Below are 20,989 nucleotides of genomic sequence, written 5' to 3'. Positions count from 1 at the left end.
TGCTATAGGCATGATGAGTAGTTCTTTCAAGTAAGTAAAGTCATTGTTACTTGCAGCACAACAATGCAAGACTTGTTAAATCTCTTTTATGAATAGGACAACAAAATATTGGCCTTTATCTTGGGAAATCATATGTGGTGCAAAACATATTATTGAAGAGATGCAAAAGTGCAGAAATTATATAAATTAAGAGTGATTAATTATAAAATTTGAGGGTGAGAAGTTGCACACGATCAATGTGGCTCTACCAGTGTCGTTCCTCACATTTTATGGGCTTTAGGCTAAAATAAAAAAAATAAAAAAATTCGATCATTTATTTTTTTATATTAAAGGGAAAATAAAAAGACAACAAGACAAGCATTAATACATACTATCAATAAAAAATTGCATTAATACATAATAATAGTTTAATATAAAAAAAATAAATTTAAATAATCCGTTAAGTATTAACAATTTGTAGAAAATAAATTAAATAACTTGTTAATAAAATCGGGAACACAAAAAATAAAACAACGCTAAAATCAAAACAAGAAAAATCTATATCATTCATACATACCTTTCTATTGTTTTGTATTCTTAAAACTCGTCAGAACTCGTTCGGGTCTGGCTGATTTCTGTACTTCGTGTTGTTGGAGGCATTACATGATCTAGTCTCACCTTATCTGACATGACCTTCTATTGTTCGAAAGGACTGGTGCGAAGATACTCCGTGTTGACGGTAGTACTCTCGTTCGTCGTACCAATGGGTCGTTCGTTTGACAGGTGATTCTTATGCTCGTGGTATCCAGTCCATTGTCTGACCATCCCTCGATCTGGCTTTCGATCGGTTATGGTTTGACTTCCAACAAGATTTCATCAGAGGTTGCTCGAAAGGGCGAGGTGCGTGGATGTGTTGTGTTGATAGTAGGCATTGATCATCGCACCATAAGGGATTGGGTCGTTTTAGGCTCATCTCTAGTTGTTAAACGGTTTTGGGTCTTATCACTAGACTCGTCTCAAGATTGAAGGTTATTTCAATATCCGTCAAATTCATTATTTCGGACTATCTCGCTTGAAAAAACTTTATCGCTTACTGCTTGCCGCAGGGAGTTGTGAGTATGTGGGCCGTTTCCGTGTTGATGGTCGGCTCATTCGACTCAAATTTTAGTACTTTATTTCTTTCTTTGGAGTAAGGCCTAGTCCCCTCCTTTGTAATTATTTATTTTCTCTTTTTTATTTAATTATACGAGCTATAGATAGAGGACGAGAAAGGATGAGGATGCCGACACAGTTGGAATATCTATCTCTACCTTAATATCTAGACGCTCTTAATTTATCAAAAAAAAAATGACTTAAATATTATGATATTATACAATTACTCTCGTGCACTAGAGAAATGAAGAAATGACTTAAATATATTTTAGGCAGAATTTAGAGTCATGTGAACATGATTTGGATGTTATTTTTCTGTCTCATGAGTATCTCTATTTATAGAGAAATCCGTATCATTTGATGAAAGGAAGCAATCCTTGAAAGATATATATTATGCAATGTTATATGAAATAATGTCATGATTCACTCTTGTGATCAAAACTAGACGCTTACTTGTGCGATGCACGGGTCTTATTCGCTATTTTATAGTATAACGTCAAAAAATTAAGTATATAAGTAGCAAATTTAAAACTGAAACAATAGGTATTATCAAAATAATAGTAACAATAGAAGTTATTTAAATGTGATATAGATGTTAAATATGTGTTTTATACATTTAAAAAACATATTTATGCATCATATTTGAAGTTACCTTGGTAGCTTCTTCGTTAACATTGGTTAGCAATATCTTTAACTCATTTTTTAAAATAAATTTGGAAATGACAACATATAATTGATCATGAAAAACAATTGATGTTGAAACATAAGTGTTTTTTTTTTATTATAAATCTCATTGGAGGATTTAGAGTTGAATAAATTACTTCATTATCAAATTTGTCATTTATATTAATTTGAAACTTATTGGAGCAAAGATAAACCAATTTAACCTGTACTCAAAATCGAATATGATAAAAATCATGCAGAGCATACCAACCATTAGTAAATTTTATTTTATCTAATTTTTTATTGAAATTAGTAAGTAGTTCTGACAATCGATCTACTCCTTATATACACAAAGATTGGACAAAAGATTAACTATTTTGAAAAGAAAAAAAAACCACAAAATAATAAAATAAATAAAAAATTAAAATGAATAATAACCCAAAACAATAATAATAATAATAATAATAATAATAATAATAATAATAATAATTTATACATAATATAAAGAGGATACATTGTTTTTGGTGTGGACTTTTCAAAATACCAACAATACCCTTGAGTTTTTTAGTAACAACAAAAATCTTTTATCAACAAATTCACCTTAACATAAGACATGTATTTTTTTTTAGCAGCAAAAATTTTGTATTGACAAACTGACTATCATTTTTTTTTTGACATGAGATAGACACAGGCAGGCGCGGAACGCGCTTGCCTGACCCGCTAGTAATAATAACAACAACAACAATTAGTGTCACACATTAAATGAATGTAAGTGGATGATGTGGGTAAATGAAAGGTTTCATTGATTTGTGAATTAGGGTTTAGATAAACAATTAGACAACTATCTAGGATATATATATATATATATATATATATGAGGAGTGCTAGCAACACACTCTTTAACAAACACACTCCAACACACTCTCTTTTATTGGTTAAAATTTATATGGGTCTCATAAAAGTTATATGGGTCCACATTTTTTTATGGGACCCATGTGAATTTCAACCAATAAAAGAGAGTGTGTTGGAGTGTATTTGTTAAAGAGTATGTTGCTAATATTATTCTATATATATTTCAAAACTAATCCCGAATACTTGCGATGGAAAAAAAAAAATATTACTTGCGAAACTCAATGCTTTTAATCAACATCTTTAATCAACATTTGTCTTTTAATAATATACTGTAGAATGAAAACAGTTTATTTGTCCCTTCCTCGCTTTACATGCACAAATGTGCATCAATTATTTATATATAGTAAGATTATGATTCCTCTATAATCTTTATGATCTCGACAAAGAAGAATAAAGCATGCAACTTTGGCTATTTCAATGTACATAATTCGAAATCTACTTTGTTTGCATTGTTTTATTGGCAGATTTTAATATGGATCAGTACATCATGAATCAGATTTTTTTAAAATTTCAATGACGACAGACATCTTTTTTTTAGAAGTAGACTTTAATAATTATTTTTATTTTTATGACTGAAATAGTAAATTAATAGATATTAATTCGGTAAAACAAACTATAAGAGAAAATAAATATGATTTTCAAAATAAATCAATATTTAATCAGGTCAACACCTTATTCTTAATAACGAGAAGAGGGACAATACTGAAGAATATTTGTAAATCAGATGATACTCACATATTTTACATTAGCTATTTTGGCTTTACCTAGCATAATTAAGTTCCATTCAGAAACTAATGGCTGCCATGTTATAAAGTGAACGCACAATATTAATCAAATTTCCTTATACTAAACGGATTGATGCTTTCTTTGGTTACACCCAGTTATAGAAGGACACATATACAACATACAAAATGTAAAATAAACGAGGCTAAATAAAATACTACAATATACTTGACATTTTATTTGGATGATTTTAATAGGTCTACAAATATTATTTAGTATAGAGAAATCATAAAACACTATTTATAAACTTATCAAAATTGTCCGCCAAAACAATTATATCAACACATATTTAAATAAGACGTGTACCGAAAAATTTATCTTGTCTTAATCTCCTAATATAGTAATATTTTTCATTCGGATCCTTATCATACCTCTATCATAAAGATGGGATGAAAGGTAATATGCCATAAGAAATCACATATACATACTATTAGGGTTTTCATAAGATGAAATGCTAGTTAAGGATTATGAGATTAATTTGTTGACATTTTTATTTTTTAAAAAACATACACATAATTGTTCATTAAGAGTCTAACTATTATTGCTTTGTTAGCAAATAAAATTAACACAATGCAAATTTTAAAAATGGAAAATGTTTTGAGAAAATAAATTAGCTAAACTATTAAAAAAACATATAATTGTCACTTGTCATGAATGAGTTGCACTTTATAAATATAATAATTAAGACTCGCCATAAAAATCAATTCAATTATAAATCCATATATATAATATAACACGACATTGATGTGTTATCCCTCATCACTTCATAATTCCATGTTATACTTGATTTGATGTTAGAAGTAAATCAAACAAATACAATTGCTTTGCTCAACTTGAATTCCATATCATTGAGAAGCTTGGCTCAAGCTTTGTATATCTCTTTACTTGATTGGAAGAATATTATAAAATCATAATGGCAAGAGTTTTTAGTTCTTGATCATTGAGAAGCTTTCTCGACTTTTATTTCTTATATTTGATTGGATTTGGCCATATGTTAATACAATAGTATGAAAAGGGACTTAACATGCAAATACAATGAACACATTCATGACTAATATTACAGTGGACCACCTTCACAAGTGGACCGCATTCACAAGTGGTCCAGGTGGTCCATCGTGGACAAGTGATCTACAGAATACGAATTTTACAAATTTACCGTTAGATTAAAAATTTATATCATATAGATCATCTATAAAAAATTTAAAAAAATTAAAAATCATTTGATATTTTATTGAGACCTATCAAAATTTACGGTATTTAATAAACTGTTAATCTTGATGGGTCTCAATAAACCGTTATAATATTATTTATGACTGGTCAACCATGACCCGCTTGATGAAGTGATCCATGTTAAAATTTACCGGACAATCATATATGCATTAGAGGATAAAACCTTATTTGAAAAGGTTGGCGGCTACTTTTCTAAATTCAATTATCTAAAATTGCACTTAAAATGCACCAATATTAAAGTGAAATTACCTATAAAAAAGATATACAAAAATTTGTAATTTTGACCCTCTAATATCTTTCATAATTGCATCTAACTTTAGCTTCTTTTTTTTTTGTAAAAGGTTGGTCTCACGTTGATTTTAACAAACTCAACGCACATGTGGATAACGACTCACATGCTACGTCAACAAGTCAAGGTACATGTGGACAATAATTCATATGATATGCTGATGTGACATGTAAGTCAACGTCCACGTATTTGTTGACTTGGTCACAATTAGTGAGAACCTACCTTTTACAAAAGGGGTTAAAGTTAGAAGACCAAAACTACTATTATGAAAGTTAGAAAATCAAAATTGAGCTGAATCCTAAACCATATAATCGCTTGAATCCTTTGGCTAGGATGGTCGCTTGAATCCTAAATCATAATCGCTTATAATCTAGCTAGTGTAGATATTAAAAACTGTTATTTGGCTAGGAATGCTAGCTATAACAACACGGACTGAACTTTGAAAGCTTGTGGTGCCATTGCGTTGGAATCCTCCTTCGATGGGTTGTGTGAGATTAAATACAGATGTATATTAAGAGACGATGGTCATATTTATTGTGGTGGAATTATTCGAGGAAGTGATGGTGAGTGGTTAGGCGGTTTCTCCAAGTATATTGGTATATGACGTGCGTAATTGGAGAAGTTATAGGGAGTGTTGGAAGGACACATGTATTGTAGAAGGTAACAATTTCGCTTCATTGAGTTGAATATTGATTTCTTTAGTTGTTGTGCAAGCCATAACTTTGAATATGGCTCTGGGAGGCTCCGGAGAGGGAGGTCTCTAGTTGAGAAGATTCACCTCTTATTTGCTCTTTATTGGCAGGTTGTGGTTCATCACTTACCGTGAAGCCAGCCAATGCGTGAATGCATTAACTAATTATGGGTGCTCGATGGATGCTGGTATTAGTTTATTTGATGTTTGTCCTAGTATTATTAAGACAATTTTTGTCCTAGTATAATACTACCCCTCGTGTAGGCCCTTTTTACTATATATAAAAAAAAAAAATTTATTAGATACGATCATTAAAAATTTATAAATAAATTATATGTACAAATTATATCCCTTAAATATCCAAAATGTTAAATCTCTATTATGGATATTCTAAGTAAACTAATAGGGTAGTATTTGAGAAATATGTATTCAACTTTTCTAAAATTTATTAAACTGTTTTTCATTAAAAGAATTCTATTTAGTGTTCATGACTGATAAGAGATCAAGTTTATAGTCCACAAGTGAGATAATTTTTTTATTAACTAAATTCACAAATTTATTTTCACCATAAAATTAATAAAATTCATCATTAAATTATATTAGATGTGATATGATGATAAAATTTATTGATCAAAAGATTAAACAAACTTGCACACGATAAAAAACTTGTTTTTATTACCAACAATAAATTAGTCCAAGTGATAAGAGTCTTAATCCCTTTAAGCATGTGGTTAGGAGTTCGATTTCTAGTTTATACATATGAAAAAAATTCGATTGAGAAAGAAGAACTCATCTTGTATTCCCCAAAATTTCTTCGACGGTGATTAATTTTCGCTAACAGCAGTGAAAACTTCATACCAATATCATTATAAAAAGAAATTTGTTTTATTACCAAAACCTCTTTAAGAAAAAAAAAACTTATTTGTTATGGAAAAATAGAGAATAACCTACCACCTTCTTGGAACCCAAACCGACCCGAAATTCTCTCTACCGCTTGTCTTTTCCCTCTCTGTTCTTCTTACTCTTGATACTATCAAATCACTGTTACCGAAAAAAGTAAAACTACTCTTTAATCTTTTTGTTACTACAATTATGATGATAAAGTTTTCATTTTTAAATTAAACCCTTTCATTTCAACTTCAACTTTAACCTTTCTCACACGCCGCCACTACCTTCTTTTTTCACTTCATTTTTCTACCTTGCCATTGAGAATCACACCACACAAACAAAGCACATCAAAACAGTATGTGTAGATACCAAGAATAGCATTGTAGTAATAGTAATGTTACTTATTGTCATTATTTAGTATTAGTATTTAGTACTATTATTCTTCTTACATTTTATTTTTATTATCTGCTGTCAAAATACCATTTTTTAATTCATTGAAAAATACTTGTTCTATAATATAAACCAGATACACATCTGTTTTCCAATAAATCTAAAGAAAATACTTCCTCCATCCAAATATATAAGAATTATTTTGACTAAATGTATTATTCATTCATGAAATGAAATTTTGACCGTATTTTTCTAATAACATATAAATATAAATATTAACCTATAAGATCTTGTTTGATTTGTTTTGATGAGTATTTTCAAAATATCAAGTTTTTATAATTTTTACAAATAGACAATTAAAGATATTAGTGATTAAAAATGTGCATTGACATACGTGCTGTGATCAACTAAGTCTTATATTTTGGGACATAAAGAGTAGTTTTTTGCTTATAATAACCATAGGAGGAGTAATTTTTTTGGGTGCTTTTGAATTGGTAATTACTTCAACTTTTTAGTTTTTACAATATTGTTGTTCTACTTAATAAAGGTGTCTTTTCTTTTCCTCAAATAACCCTTTATTCTTCTCATACGTTTTTTGCCTTACCCTTTTCTGTGGAAGAAGAAAAGGTTTGTTTTTTTGCTTACCCCTTTTCTCTTCACTTAGCTATTATAGGCAAGATTATGTATAATCATCATCATCATATTGAAACAAACAAACAAAGTAGACCCTTTTTTCATGTTCTGTTTTCATCTTCTTTCTCTCACTGTTTGATTTACTACTTTTGTTTTTGCAGAACAACACATATTGATCAATAAGAATGGATCATAATAATAAAGACCATGATTTCTTTTTACACAAGTTCCCAACAACCTCTCAGGTAATAAAAAAAAATCTTTGGATAGATAATCAACACTTTTAAAAGTGTTTCAAACTATAGTGCATATTTAGTATCACTATAGATTTGTCAGAATCACGGCGACTCATTGTAATTTTGCAACAATTTTTGCAAAATAGAGTGACTTACTTTGATTTTTGACAAACCTAAAGTGATAAGTGATATTAAATATCACTTTTTTGTGTTGTACTAAACTTTTGAATGATTACATTTTATGTTTTAGTGTGTTTGGTATCATAACAAGCTCATCAGAATTACGATTTTTCCTGTAATTCTGGTGAACTTGTCGTGATATCAAACATGTATGTAGTTTCCTTTGTGTCTTTTTTTTTTCTTTCTTCTTTCTTGTGTTGTTTACTAAATTGTTTGATGCAAACTTTATAACAAGGTGGTGGAAGAGTTGAAGGAACTTTGGAGTATGGCTTTACCAATAACAGCTATGAACATGTTGGTTTTCGTACGAGCCGTCGTTTCCGTCCTCTTCCTCGGCCGCCTTGGTAGCTTAGAGCTAGCTGGTGGTGCACTGTCCATAGGTTTCACAAACATAACAGGGTACTCTGTTCTCGTCGGTCTCGCCTCCGGTCTTGAACCGGTTTGTAGCCAAGCATTTGGCAGCAAAAACTGGGAACTACTTTCACTTTCACTACAACGCATGGTTTTCATACTTCTCATGGCAATCATACCCATAAGTCTTCTTTGGCTTAACCTTGAAAAAATCATGCTTTTTATGGGACAAGATAGTAAAATAACTGAAATGGCTGCAATATATTGTTTCTATTCTCTCCCAGACCTTTTAACAAACACTTTGTTACAACCTTTGAGGGTTTTTTTAAGGTCACAAAAAGTGACAAAACCTATGATGTATTGTTCCCTTATAGCAGTTGTTTTTCATGTGCCTTTGAATTATTTCTTGGTAGTGGTTATGGAATTTGGTGTGCCGGGTGTGGCGATGGCGTCCGTGTTAACGAATATGAACATGGTGGTGTTGATGGCGGGGTATGTCGGGTTATTTAGGAAGAAAGAGATGATGTTGAAATGGCCGGGTTGCGGCGGTGGAGGGATGATGATGATGGTTGTGGGGGATGGTTTAGGGGAGTTAATGAAATTGGCTGTTCCTAGTTGTCTTATGATATGTTTGGAATGGTGGTGGTATGAGATTGTTACTGTTTTGGCTGGTTATTTGGATAATCCAACATTGGCTGTTGCTGCTACTGGAATTTTGATTCAAACAACTAGTATGATGTATACTGTCCCTATGGCACTTGCTGGATGTGTTTCTGCTAGGGTATGTTCCTCTTCTTTTTACTTTCCTTTCCTTTGTTACTTTAGTCTGTTCTGTTTTGCGGTGAACATAATTGATTTTAACTTTTGATTCATATAAACGATTTAAAAAAAATATTTATACTTTCTTGGTGCCAAGTCTTTTTTTTTTAAGACTCCGTATCTGATCTAAGGACCTACTAATCGAAGATGCACCAATCCCACCGCCTACTTGCATGGGTGCCCATTTAAAATCAGAATTTTTTTTACTATGTATAAACTGACCCAACATAGGAAGCGACATCGGGAGAATTCGAACCTAAAATTTTGAGAAGAGCAAACTTCAATGACCCAAGCCTTCACTAGCGGACCAACCCATATGGATTCTCGGTGTCAAGTCTTGAAACAAGTTTCTCGAAGTTGATGAATGAACTCTCAACCAAATGTCCTTAAAAACTATATTTACACTTTTGATCAATGATAATCGTCTAGATTAAAAATGTTTGAATTTAATACTAACAACTTTTAAAGTCATTCTAAAGTTATAGGTATGGTTGATGAAGATTTGTTGATATGGGAAACATTTTGTCTTAACAATGTATCATAAATCAAACTATTTACTTTTTGTTTTTAAAAAAAAATCAAACTATTTACTTCAAATGAGAGAAATAATAAAATCTTACCGTTGAATAAATATGAGATAACAAATAAAATATGAAAGAAAAATAATTAAGGGTGAGATTGAATAAAATAAGAAAAACATGAGCGAATCCATTTTCATATGATGATTGTATTGTGGTATGTAAAATAAGTATATCAATAGTCCTTTAAAATCCTAAAATAGTGCTTTCATGCTTATATTATTTTTAGTAAACAATTACGTCGATCTTTAAATGTGTTTATTACTATAGTCTCTTAAGTTATCAAATATTACTAAAATATCATTGAATCTCTCTCGTTAGTTAGTTTGTTCCTTTTGACAACAATTAGTTAGTTAATTAGTTTGTTCGTGAAATGTATTTCTTTGTTAATTTTTGTATGTTTTCTCTTGATCAATTTGATTTTGGTCATCAAATTATTAACAAAAAAAATACATCTAATGAAGTTTTTATAAAAGTTATTATTTCTTCTTTTTTTTTTCTTATAAAAAGGTTTATATATTCAAGGAATATAACGTAACTCATGTTTAAAAATTAAAATAATTATAAGATTGTTTTTTTAACGTAAAAAAAAATCAAAATCTTCTGATTATTTTAATTCTTAAAGATGAATTACATTAGAAGATTGTTAGTAATTAATACAATTTTTAGCATTGTCTAAAAAAAAACATCTATATGAAATTCTCATAATTATACTGTTCTATTTAAATTTATGGACTTTACATAGATTTTTCTTTTTATAAAAGATCGTTGTGATTTTTTTTTCTTTTCAAGTAGCCTTTGTTGTGGTTAGAAAATCCACCTTCGGGGTAAATAAGTGGAGTGTCCGGAGTTCGTACCCCACCTATTGCACATATAGTTCGATGTCCCTATCAACTGAGTTAAGCTCATGAGGACATATCCTTGTGAATTTTAATAGATTGTGTTATAAATTATGTGCTACTATTTATAATAGTATAGTTTTTTGTTGGAAACTACTATATTAAAAAAAAAAACTCCATGTAGACTTTTTTTGTTTTTGTTTTGAGAGACGTAAGTGGATGATGCGTATTTTCTTGAGAGAATAAATAGGTAGTTACCCTTATTTTATTTTAACCTTTTTCTTTAGAAACTAAAAAGCATTGTTAGCAATAACTATTTTTGTATTTTATATGTTGGTTTTGAGATGAGAATCTCAATTTTAAATATTTTCCACTTGTGTTGGTATTGGGTGGGGTGTCATGAAGAATTATATATACACAGAAAATAGTGAGAGAAATGGATTGATATGTCTTGTTTGATTTTTATACTCTATGTGATAAGATCTTTGTACTAGTTATCTAAGTGTGTGTTTTGTGTAATTTGGCTTCTCAAAAATAGATTTGATTACCAAGTGTGTTTGATTCTATTGTTAAGATACTTGATTTTCTGGATTTCATTGTTAAGATACCTGATTTATTTAAGAAGTCAAATAATATATTAAAAAAAATTAAATATAAGATGTGCCTAACCACAAATAATTGTAAGAAGTTTAACAACTAAAAAAAGTAAAGACACAAATAAGTTAGGCACAATCCTAAAGAAGCCAAAGGGTTCAACATCTAGAACATATTCAATTCAAAATTAAAATCTCTTTTATGAGTCTTTGGCCATCACCAAACTATGATTTGCATCTTATCAACCTAATTCTCAGTGGTCGAAACTTTTTGGAGATATAACCTAATATTTTTTTCTTTAAAAAGATTATAACAAGTAGCTAACTGAATCACTTGTAGACCAGATTGAACATCCTTATCAAACAAAAAAAATTACAAAATTGCAATGCATGCTCCTTAGTGATATTTGGAAGAGAATCAAAGCAACACAACATTCTCTCAACAATTCCTTCTCCCAAGCAAAAAGTTGTTTCGCCACATCCACTCATCCCCTCCAACACCGTACTCTCTTCTATGCATACCAACCATCGATATATTTTTATCGATAGCTAAATCAAGTAACCTACTAAAACGAAGACAAAAAACTTTCCCACCCAACCATCCATTCCAAAATAATGTATTTTCTTTCACCATCTCCAACCTTTTGCATAATATTATTCTCAAACCAACCCCCTTGCTAACATCACACACATCCTTCCACCATAAAGAAAGTTTTTCCCCCCCGCTCTTTACCCTACCATCCTCCACACCATATTTAGCTACGAATATCTTAAACCACAAAACCTCTTGATCCTTCAACATCTTCCAGCTCCATTTTCCTAAAAGATATAAGTTAAAATCTCATACTCTACGCACCACCGACCCTCCAAACTCCCTATCCATACAAACTTGATTCCTTCCTAAGTACTAATTTTTATTATATTTATTATTATTTTATTTTAATCTATTTTTATTATCTGAAAAAATAATCATGTAGCTTGGATTTAATCCATGATTCCTTCGTAAGTACTAATTAGTAATTGGTACTCTTTTTTTTAAGAAAGTAATGGGTAATTGTTATTACATTTATTATTTTGTTCTATTTTTTAACCTTATTTTATTGTTATTATTGAATTAGTGTGGTTAGTGTCAAAAATAAAAAATTAGTGGCAAAAGTAATGGTTTTTACTTTTTCTCTCTCCTATCAGATGCTAGATACACGTGTGGAGATTTTATGCTGCTATTTTTGTTTAAAGTTTCTGTCCTGAATCTTTGATATTTTTTGTTTGCCTTGCCATCTTTAATTATTCCTTTTGGGCTAAATATGTAAATCCTTTGATGAGGTATAAATTTGTTGTATGATTGCGTCAAGTACAAGGACCCAGTTCAGTTAGTTCACACTTATAATGTGATTCCACAAAACTAGAACTAATTAATCACTTATAGTTATATGTGTAATTCTGTTTGGCTTGCATAGGAACTCCATCATCATAGATTTCTATTTTACTAAATAATCTAACAATCAAATCCTAAAAAGCACCTCACTTTGCTAGTGGGGCCCAAACAATGGTTTTAACGATTTGTTTGGTAGTGTTTGGTTCTTCCATGGCTTAATATGTTATAGTTGTCATGGGCTTTTGCCCTCCCTTCTATCAATAAAAATAATATGTTATAGTTGGTCATGTAATCATGTTACTCCCTCCGGTCTTTATTATAAGAAACACTTTGACAAAATCACACAGACCAAAGAAGGTAAATTTTCTTATTAATGATTCTAACATTTTATGTTATATTCCAAAACTAACCTTTGACTAGCATGGGAAATAGACTTCTCTAATTAATGCACTAGCATTATAATGAATTATTTGATTGTATTTAATAAGGGTACAAATGGAATTGTGTCAAAGTGTTTCTTACAAAAAAGACCAAATAAAAATTTCAAAGTGTTTCTTATAAAAAAGACCGGAGAGAGTATTAAACTTAGATAAAAAACTATTTAAAACTATTTAAATCATGTAGTATAGAATTTAGGGTGTGTTGTTTGGTTTCGTGGAAATAAAGTGGAAGGAAAGAAAATTATGGAAATCGATGGATAAACTTAAACTAGAGTTATTCCAAATTCACGGTTTTCATAATTTTCTTTCACTTTCTTTTATTTTGAACCAAACAAAACTTTAAGTTCTTTTCGATATAGTATCAAATCATTCAATAATATAACACTTTTTTTCTATTGACCTAATTTTACTTTAAATATTCCCTCCGGTCCTTATTATAAGGAACAATTTGGAAAAAACACACATACCAAGAAACTTTATCTTTCTTAATAAAAATTCTAAAATTTTACAATCTATTCCAAAACTAACCTTGGTATATTAATTTATCCTTAGGGAATATGTCACTCTAATTAATGGATAACTTTGGAATTGACACAATTTAATAAGGGTAGAGATGAAATTGTAAGAATAAATTTAATGATTGTTTCTTATAAAAAGAACAAATTTTTTTTTCAAATTGTTCCTTATAAAAAGGACCGGAGGGAGTATTATAATTTAGAAGACATCATAATGGATTTTAATTAATGGTGTTGACATCATAAAGCGGTGTTGATTGAAGGCGCACCTGTCACATTAGACTTTGATTCTTTGAAATATCAAAAATTATGATTGTTATTTAGAATCATTGAATAATCAATAAAAGCTAACATGATTTTTTTTTGTAAGAGTTCAATTTGCATGTACATTTGCATGCATAGTAAGTTTTACATTGTCGATAGTTAACAATCAATCATGTTTGTATCTTTAAAAATGATTATAATAAAAGTCAAACTTTTAAAATTATTTGATGGTTATGAGTAACCTTGAGTATAAAAAATCTTTACACCGATAATATATGAATTAATTCCATTTTATAATGTATATAAAATATAACAATTGTTAATGCAATAAATACAGGTAGGGAATGAGCTTGGAGCTGGTAAACCATACAAAGCAAAGCTAGCAGCTATGGTTGCATTAGGATGTGCATTTGTGATGGGCTTCATCAATGTGACATGGACCGTAATCCTTAGATACGGATGGGCCGGGCTTTTTACAAACGACGAGCCAGTCAAAGCCTTAGTTGCATCAGTCATGCCAATTATGGGCCTGTGTGAACTCGGAAACTGCCCGCAAACAACCGGCTGTGGTATCCTCCGTGGCACAGCCCGACCTGTCATAGGGGCCAACATCAACTTGGGATCATTCTACTTTGTAGGTACTCCGGTGGCTGTGGGCTTAGCATTTTGGTTCAAAATTGGGTTTAGCGGGCTTTGGTTTGGGCTTTTGTCTGCACAGGTGGCATGTGCTTTGTCAATTCTATATGTTGTTATTGTACGTACTGATTGGGAAGCTGAGGCTTTGAAGGCAGAGAAGCTAACAAGGGTAGAGATGGGGATTTGCAATGGAAGTAAGAATAAAGACAACAAGAAAGATGAAGAATGCATGGGTTTGTTAGAGAATGGAAATGGTAACAAAATTGACATTTGCTAAAAAGACGAATTTGGAATCGATAAAATTGTAGCTTTTTGCATACACGCAATCGGCCACATTGGTGACCAATGAATCTAAATTAGATGGTGCAAATTTTAAATTCGATTTATAGTTTTAGAAAGGTACAAAATTTTGTTTGAAATCTATATTGTGTGATCTGATCATAATTAAATAGCACTCCCTCTATTCTATTACAACAAAAAAATAGTTTTTTAATTTATTGAATGATTGATATATCTGATCTCTCATGTAAACTAAATACATCGATCATTCGATGAATCCTAAACAATTTTTTTTATAATAAAAATTAGATGGAGTAATTAATATAACTGACTACGTGCATGCGTGTGATTATGTATCGGGGAATCCGAATTCAAAAAAGACACAAACCTAGAAGGGATAATGATGCCAATAACGACATTGAGATTTTGTTTGTTGGGAAAAAGGTTTAAATATTGTCGCCTAGTAAATTGGAATTTGGAGGTTTATGAGATCCTGCATTTGTGGCTATCAACTATGTGAAGGGTTGTTTTCTTTCATCTTTCATTTCCTTTTCATATTTTTGGAAAGTATTTTTTAGGAACAATGTCTCATTTTCTATGCCAACAATGGTTACACATCACATTGAATAGATTCTACTTTTCTTAGCAATATTTTAGGGATATGGGAAATTTTGTGTGGTGAAAAAAGTTACTACTTTTTTCTATGTATGTGTGACAAGTGCATGGAGATATAGGTGAGATGATGTGAGAATCTGGGTTCTGACATTTGATTATTTTTAGATATAAGGATGAGATGTAGAGATCAAATAATAAGTAGAAAACAGCTTTGTGGTAAAGCTGTTATAGAAAAGCAGGACTTAATAATAATGCCAGCAGCATAACACTCGTGAGATTATCTCAGCTGTTGCTGTATTAAATCATCACAGTCACAGCCTTTTGCTTATACGACAGATTCTATAAGTGATTTTATCTATACACTGTTTGGATAATATATTTTTTTTTGTAACATGAGAAGAAAAATCCAAGGCTTTGCAAAGGACACATCGAAAAATTTATCTAATAAAAGAGATGATAAACATGACGGTGGTTCATTGAATGAAATCAGCTGATCTTAACCATCTTAGCAAGAATGTCTGCACATGAATTTCTCTCTCGAAGAATATGATGAATATAAATAGAGTAATTCTTAGCGGAGTAATTCTCTCGTGCGCACAATCTCAACACACATATCAATGAGAAAAATTTAAAGATAAATAATTTAGATAAATCATCTAATATTAATCAATCCATTTATAAAATCATGTTTCCCTATGAATATTTAATTTAGAATTGTGTCTATATAAGTATTGCTCTTTTTAGCGAGATAGTTTCGGATATGATTCAAAAGATTTGCAAAGTAATGAAATTTCGGAGTATCTGACATCACTAACTGTACAACATAAAGAGAGTTAGAGTAAGACAGGCGGTAGATAGGTCCCCCACTTCGATTCCAGCCCCGTTAGCATCTCCGATCCGTAAGTTTTCTGTAACCTGAATGATTGCGTATTTGCAAGTGTACAAATCCGTCAATTGAGTAATAAAAGATTATCGATCCACAGGGATTGCGCGATTATAACGAGGAAATTGTGTCTATGAACATAATGAAATTAACAACATATTTGGGGGTTTGATTGAGTAGTTTGGTATAGTAAGAAAACGTGCGAATTCAATTGTAGAAAAGCGAGATAGGATCATCGGAATCACCTAGTCTATAGTCATCACATGCAAGCAAACATATCATATGAAATTACTCAAGTATTTACAACTAGATTAATAATATGGTGAATCTCAATCTCTTGACAAATTCACCCTATCCGTTGTCGATACTCCTCTGATCTCTCGGATGAAAGCTACCGACTACGAAGTATTTGAAAACACGTTGATCGTTCGCTACACTCTATGTTTCAATCTCTCGACCGGAAACACTCAAGCGCTCAATGCATTCAGTTCAGATTTTCAATCAATATTCTCATACGTGATTAAAAACTAAGATCATTACAAAGTTGATCAGAAATTATAAAGCATTAAGAGTAGAATTGCATTGAATAATCACTTTACAAGAGTAATTCCAGAAGATAAGCAAGATTACATGATTAAACTACATTCTAAGATCATCCTAAATCCTACCTCTATGAGGAAGTTAGTTCCTCATAGTGACTTGATTCACTCCAAGCTCCAACTTCATGGCAATTGCTTCCATCTTGTTGAATATCTTGAAGCTATCCACTTCGTTCCAGGATCAGACCTTCTCGATCGCTCGAAATCTAAGAATTTTGTGTTGAACTGCAGAAATTTCGAACCTCTGTCCAGAAAAATCACTTTTCTATATATAATAATTACAACCACGCAGCGCGTCAGATCCATCACGCCGCGCGTGGTTGCATTTCTTCATCCCACGTTGCGCGTGTAACAGCATCACGCGGCGCGTGATCATAGTCAGAGGCAACTGGACTTCAGCAAGGTTTACTACGCCGCGCGTGATCCCTCCCACGCCGCGCGTGATCTCTAGTCAGTGGCCAAACTTCTCTGGTCAGGGTTTCACGCCGCGCGTGGACAGGCCCCACGCCGCACGTGATCAAAGCAGGTTTTTGGCTCTCTGTGATAAGCATCACGTTGCGCGTGATGGACCACGCCCCCAGCGTGGTTAATTTGCAACATTTCCTGCATAATTTCCTGTTTTCTTGTATTTCAAGTAACCTTACTTCTGAGTTGATTTCTCTTGATTTATTGCTTAAAAACTTCTAAAATAAGTCTAATGTTCCCCAAATAAGCATGGATTATGAAAGTGTGACGATACGTCATCACTGAATCTCAACACAATTTTACCTCAATTAAGAGTGCTTGAATCTCTACATGTAGGATATTTGATATCCCCATATTTTCAAAGAAGCCGAGTTGAAAGCTGTCATCATGCTTCCGAATCAGTCAGTGGTAGAGTCAGAAAAATTATATCGCCTAGGCAAAATTACATGTAACATAATATATGAATAGTTCGATAAAAAATCTCAATTTTGTCTTAAAATGACTCCTTAAAATATCAGTTTTACTCTAAACTAACCACTAAAAATATCAAAGTTTTTGGCTAGAGCCCAGTCAACTGCCCACGATTGCCGGGCCTTGGCTCCGTCCATGTTTGTCAAGGCACTTCCAGCAACATTGAGAATCATTATGTCCTCATTCCCATGTTACCAACTCACCATCCTTAGAGTATGAGTACGGTGGGACCAAATATTCAATACCAAATGTCTGTAGGTGAGCAAGATGAAATTGGAAAATGATAGCTGTGATTGTCAAGTGCGCATAGTTGGCTGAACATTTTCAAACACTAACTTATTTCTAGTACACCAAATATTCCACAATGATCAAAGGTGCAAGAATCTCAATATCCTTTACTATATTTGTGTAAATTACTTTAGCTATGTTATTCATATTCATACCCGAGTACCGAGAGATTGAGTCCGGGAAATCACATCCTTGTCAAACTGCAGTAGAATGTGAGCAAAGAAGGAGACAATGAAGAATAGTTTCATCATCATTATGATAGTATAGGCAAGTGGGAGAGACTTTGACACATTTGTGTGCCAAAATTGCTTTAGACAAAGTAGATTGATGATGTGATTGCCAAATAAAGAATTTTACATTTTAGCAGTCAAATGTAGTTTCCAGGTCCAATTCGAAGTGTAATTTTTGCAGTTTACTTCATTCCTTCCTTTATGATCCACAATGTTAGGTTATATGTTTGGCTTCGCGTCAACCATAAGTGAAAAATTCAAGAAAATAAAATAACTTCAATAACATCTAAGTTCGACTCAGTTTAGATTAAATTTATGCATGGTTCGAACTCTAAAGTACAAGCATTACTAGGGGTGGCAAAACGGGTCAGGCCCGCCGGGCCGACCCATTTGACCCACCATTTTTGGCGAGTCAGGCTGAGGTTTTCGGGTCACTACCTTAAGGTGGCCCACCCCCGCCTAAAAACGGGGCGGGTTAGCCCGCAGGCTTTTTAATTTTTTATATTTTTTTACTTTTACTAAAAATTGGGCTTGGAATGAGGAGCCCAAATCTCAATCCAGTTTTCTCTCATATAAAACTTCACTTCACCGTCTGCTCCCTTCTTCCAAAACTAGGGTTTCATTCATTTCATCCGCCGTCTGCTCCCTTCTTCCACTTCGCCCCCGTGATACTCAATCCACTCCACCGTCGTTCTATTCCATCAAGCCACCACTTTTGTTTTGTTCTTTTTCCTCTCCAGAGACACAAACATATAAGATAAGCTTCAACTCAATCTTTCTATTTTTGTGCTTCACTTGTTACGTTTAAGGTTTTTAGAGTTTTTAGAGTCTTCTCTTTTGGATGAATTGGTTTGTCTATTTTTTTTCTTTTTCTTTTTGAATGAGCAAAATTTATTAAAAAACATTGAACGAAGAAGCAAACACTCTTGACTAGTAGTAGTAGTATTTTTTTTAACATCAACTGAGAGATAAGAATTGTGAAGTTATAATTCAAATAGTTAAAAAAAAAAAAAAAAAAAAAAGTATTTGGCGGGCCGGCCCGCCAACCCGCCAACTCGCCAATAAACGGGCGGGCTTGAGTTGTTGAACCCGGACACCTAAGTTGCCCTGCCCCGCTTTTGGGCGGACTTAAACGGGGCGGGCATGCCCACTTTGCCACCCCTAAGCATTACTAGTACCATTTTTTGGCGTGAATGAAATGAAAACGGCAAGAAATCAAATGAGGAAGGTTTTAGAGTAACATTATCTTTGCATTCAACTCAATGTGATGTGTGTGGAGTTTCTTGATTCTTTGATTGTGCCTTTGAAATAAGATTTCACCAAAAATGGAGGGTTTGGAGTAGAGAGAAAATAGTTGATAAATGTGTACAGTTTGAATATGAAAGTCCATGTATATATATATATATATATATATATATATATATATATATATATATATATGGAATGTTTTGAACTTTAGAATACGAATTGTGTTCACGGGTTCAAATTATAAAGTTCAAACGTTTTTTAAAAAAGTTTAATGGAGGAGCGAGGAAAGGGAAGTGAGACAAAACGAGTTTCATGGATTTTATTTTATCAACGTTCGAACCCTAGACCTCGAAACTAGTTCTAACCCTAAAATGCGAGTGGGGCTTTTCGGTAAATTAGCAAAGTGTGTAAGAAAATACGGGAAGCCCAAAAAAAAAAAAATCAACGATACTTATATTAAGATTAAAATTAGACTTTTTCTAATTATATTGAAACTGGTTCAATTACATGGAATAAAAGGTATACAAATAATACAAATAACTAAGATATTGAAATAGCATCATTGTGTTGCTTCTTAATTATGCCTCTTGATGATTGGTTATTTGGTTTAGATCAAGGAGTACTCTTAATTAGCTTCTCGTATCCTCTATATAGATGAAATGAAATCGAACTTATTTACATAAAAACCTGGAAAATTGATATTAAGTATTTTGCATCCTTGGCGTATCAGAAACGCGTCGATGACGTATCACATCATGTATCCGCCGTATTGGAATTTTTTTTATTTTTTTACTTAAAAATTAAATTCAGATACTCCTTCATTGTATCGGAGCGTATCGTATCAGTGCTTCAGAACCAGCAACAAAGCTGTTGTATTCCTTCATTGTCTTCTGTTTCTTTGGATTTTGGTTTCGGTTTGGATCCAGAGGCCCAACCCAGACGATGCATATGGTCCAAGCAGAAGACCCAAATGAATGACACATTTGAAGTAGAAGAGAAAACACAGATTATAATGACAGTCCTTTAACAAAGCTAACAAAATCCTGCATGATGCGCCGCAATCAGCTGGAAGTTATCAGATTAACAAACTTAGCTTCCAAATTCTTCGAACCAAACTACTATATACGGATCGAAGCAGTTGAAACTAAGGACCTTTTCATTATGTGATATATTCTCCCACTCGAATTTTCGCTTAATTGAACGTCAGAGTCCTTTAATGTGCCACACTTCCGTTTCTGTCATACCAGATCACTTCCTTCACATTCGTGTATACAATGGTTCAGGTTTTACAATGATTATAAAATACAAAAGCTTCCTAATGTGGATTTTTTCTTTGTATCAGGTTTTAAATTGGTTCGGTTTCTTCTAATTCATACAAGCTAGGGGATTCTATTTCATGATAACTCAACACCCTCAGTAAAGACATGAATGAGGATCTATAACATGAAGCAAGAGGCATTTGAACAATAATTATC

General features: G+C 32.1%; 1 protein-coding gene across 1 annotated transcript; it reads left to right on the top strand.

Moving 5' to 3' along the window:
- The first annotated feature begins 7,517 nt into the window (after positions 1–7,517).
- On the top strand, positions 7,518–14,834 carry LOC123908553 (protein DETOXIFICATION 54). Its single transcript, XM_045959226.1, has 4 exons — positions 7,518–7,604; positions 7,772–7,855; positions 8,262–9,158; positions 14,138–14,834. Exons 2-4 carry the CDS (start codon positions 7,796–7,798, stop codon positions 14,711–14,713), a joined length of 1,533 nt encoding a protein of 510 aa, XP_045815182.1. The 5' UTR covers positions 7,518–7,604; positions 7,772–7,795; the 3' UTR covers positions 14,714–14,834.
- Positions 14,835–20,989: the final 6,155 nt, after the last annotated feature.

The sequence above is a fragment of the Trifolium pratense genome, linkage group LG2 (genome assembly GCF_020283565.1).
Source record: "Trifolium pratense cultivar HEN17-A07 linkage group LG2, ARS_RC_1.1, whole genome shotgun sequence".
Classification (NCBI taxonomy): Eukaryota; Viridiplantae; Streptophyta; class Magnoliopsida; order Fabales; family Fabaceae; genus Trifolium; species Trifolium pratense.
This window is presented reverse-complemented; position numbering and strand designations above follow the sequence as displayed.

Excerpts from the sequence above, each read along its gene's own strand:
- LOC123908553 (XM_045959226.1), top strand. The coding sequence starts at position 7,796 with ATGGATCATAATAATAAAGACCATGATTTCTTTTTACACAAGTTCCCA. Across the intron at positions 7,856-8,261 it reads AGTTCCCAACAACCTCTCAG|GTGGTGGAAGAGTTGAAGGA; the intron begins GTAATAAAAAAA and ends CTTTATAACAAG. Across the intron at positions 9,159-14,137 it reads CTGGATGTGTTTCTGCTAGG|GTAGGGAATGAGCTTGGAGC; the intron begins GTATGTTCCTCT and ends CAATAAATACAG.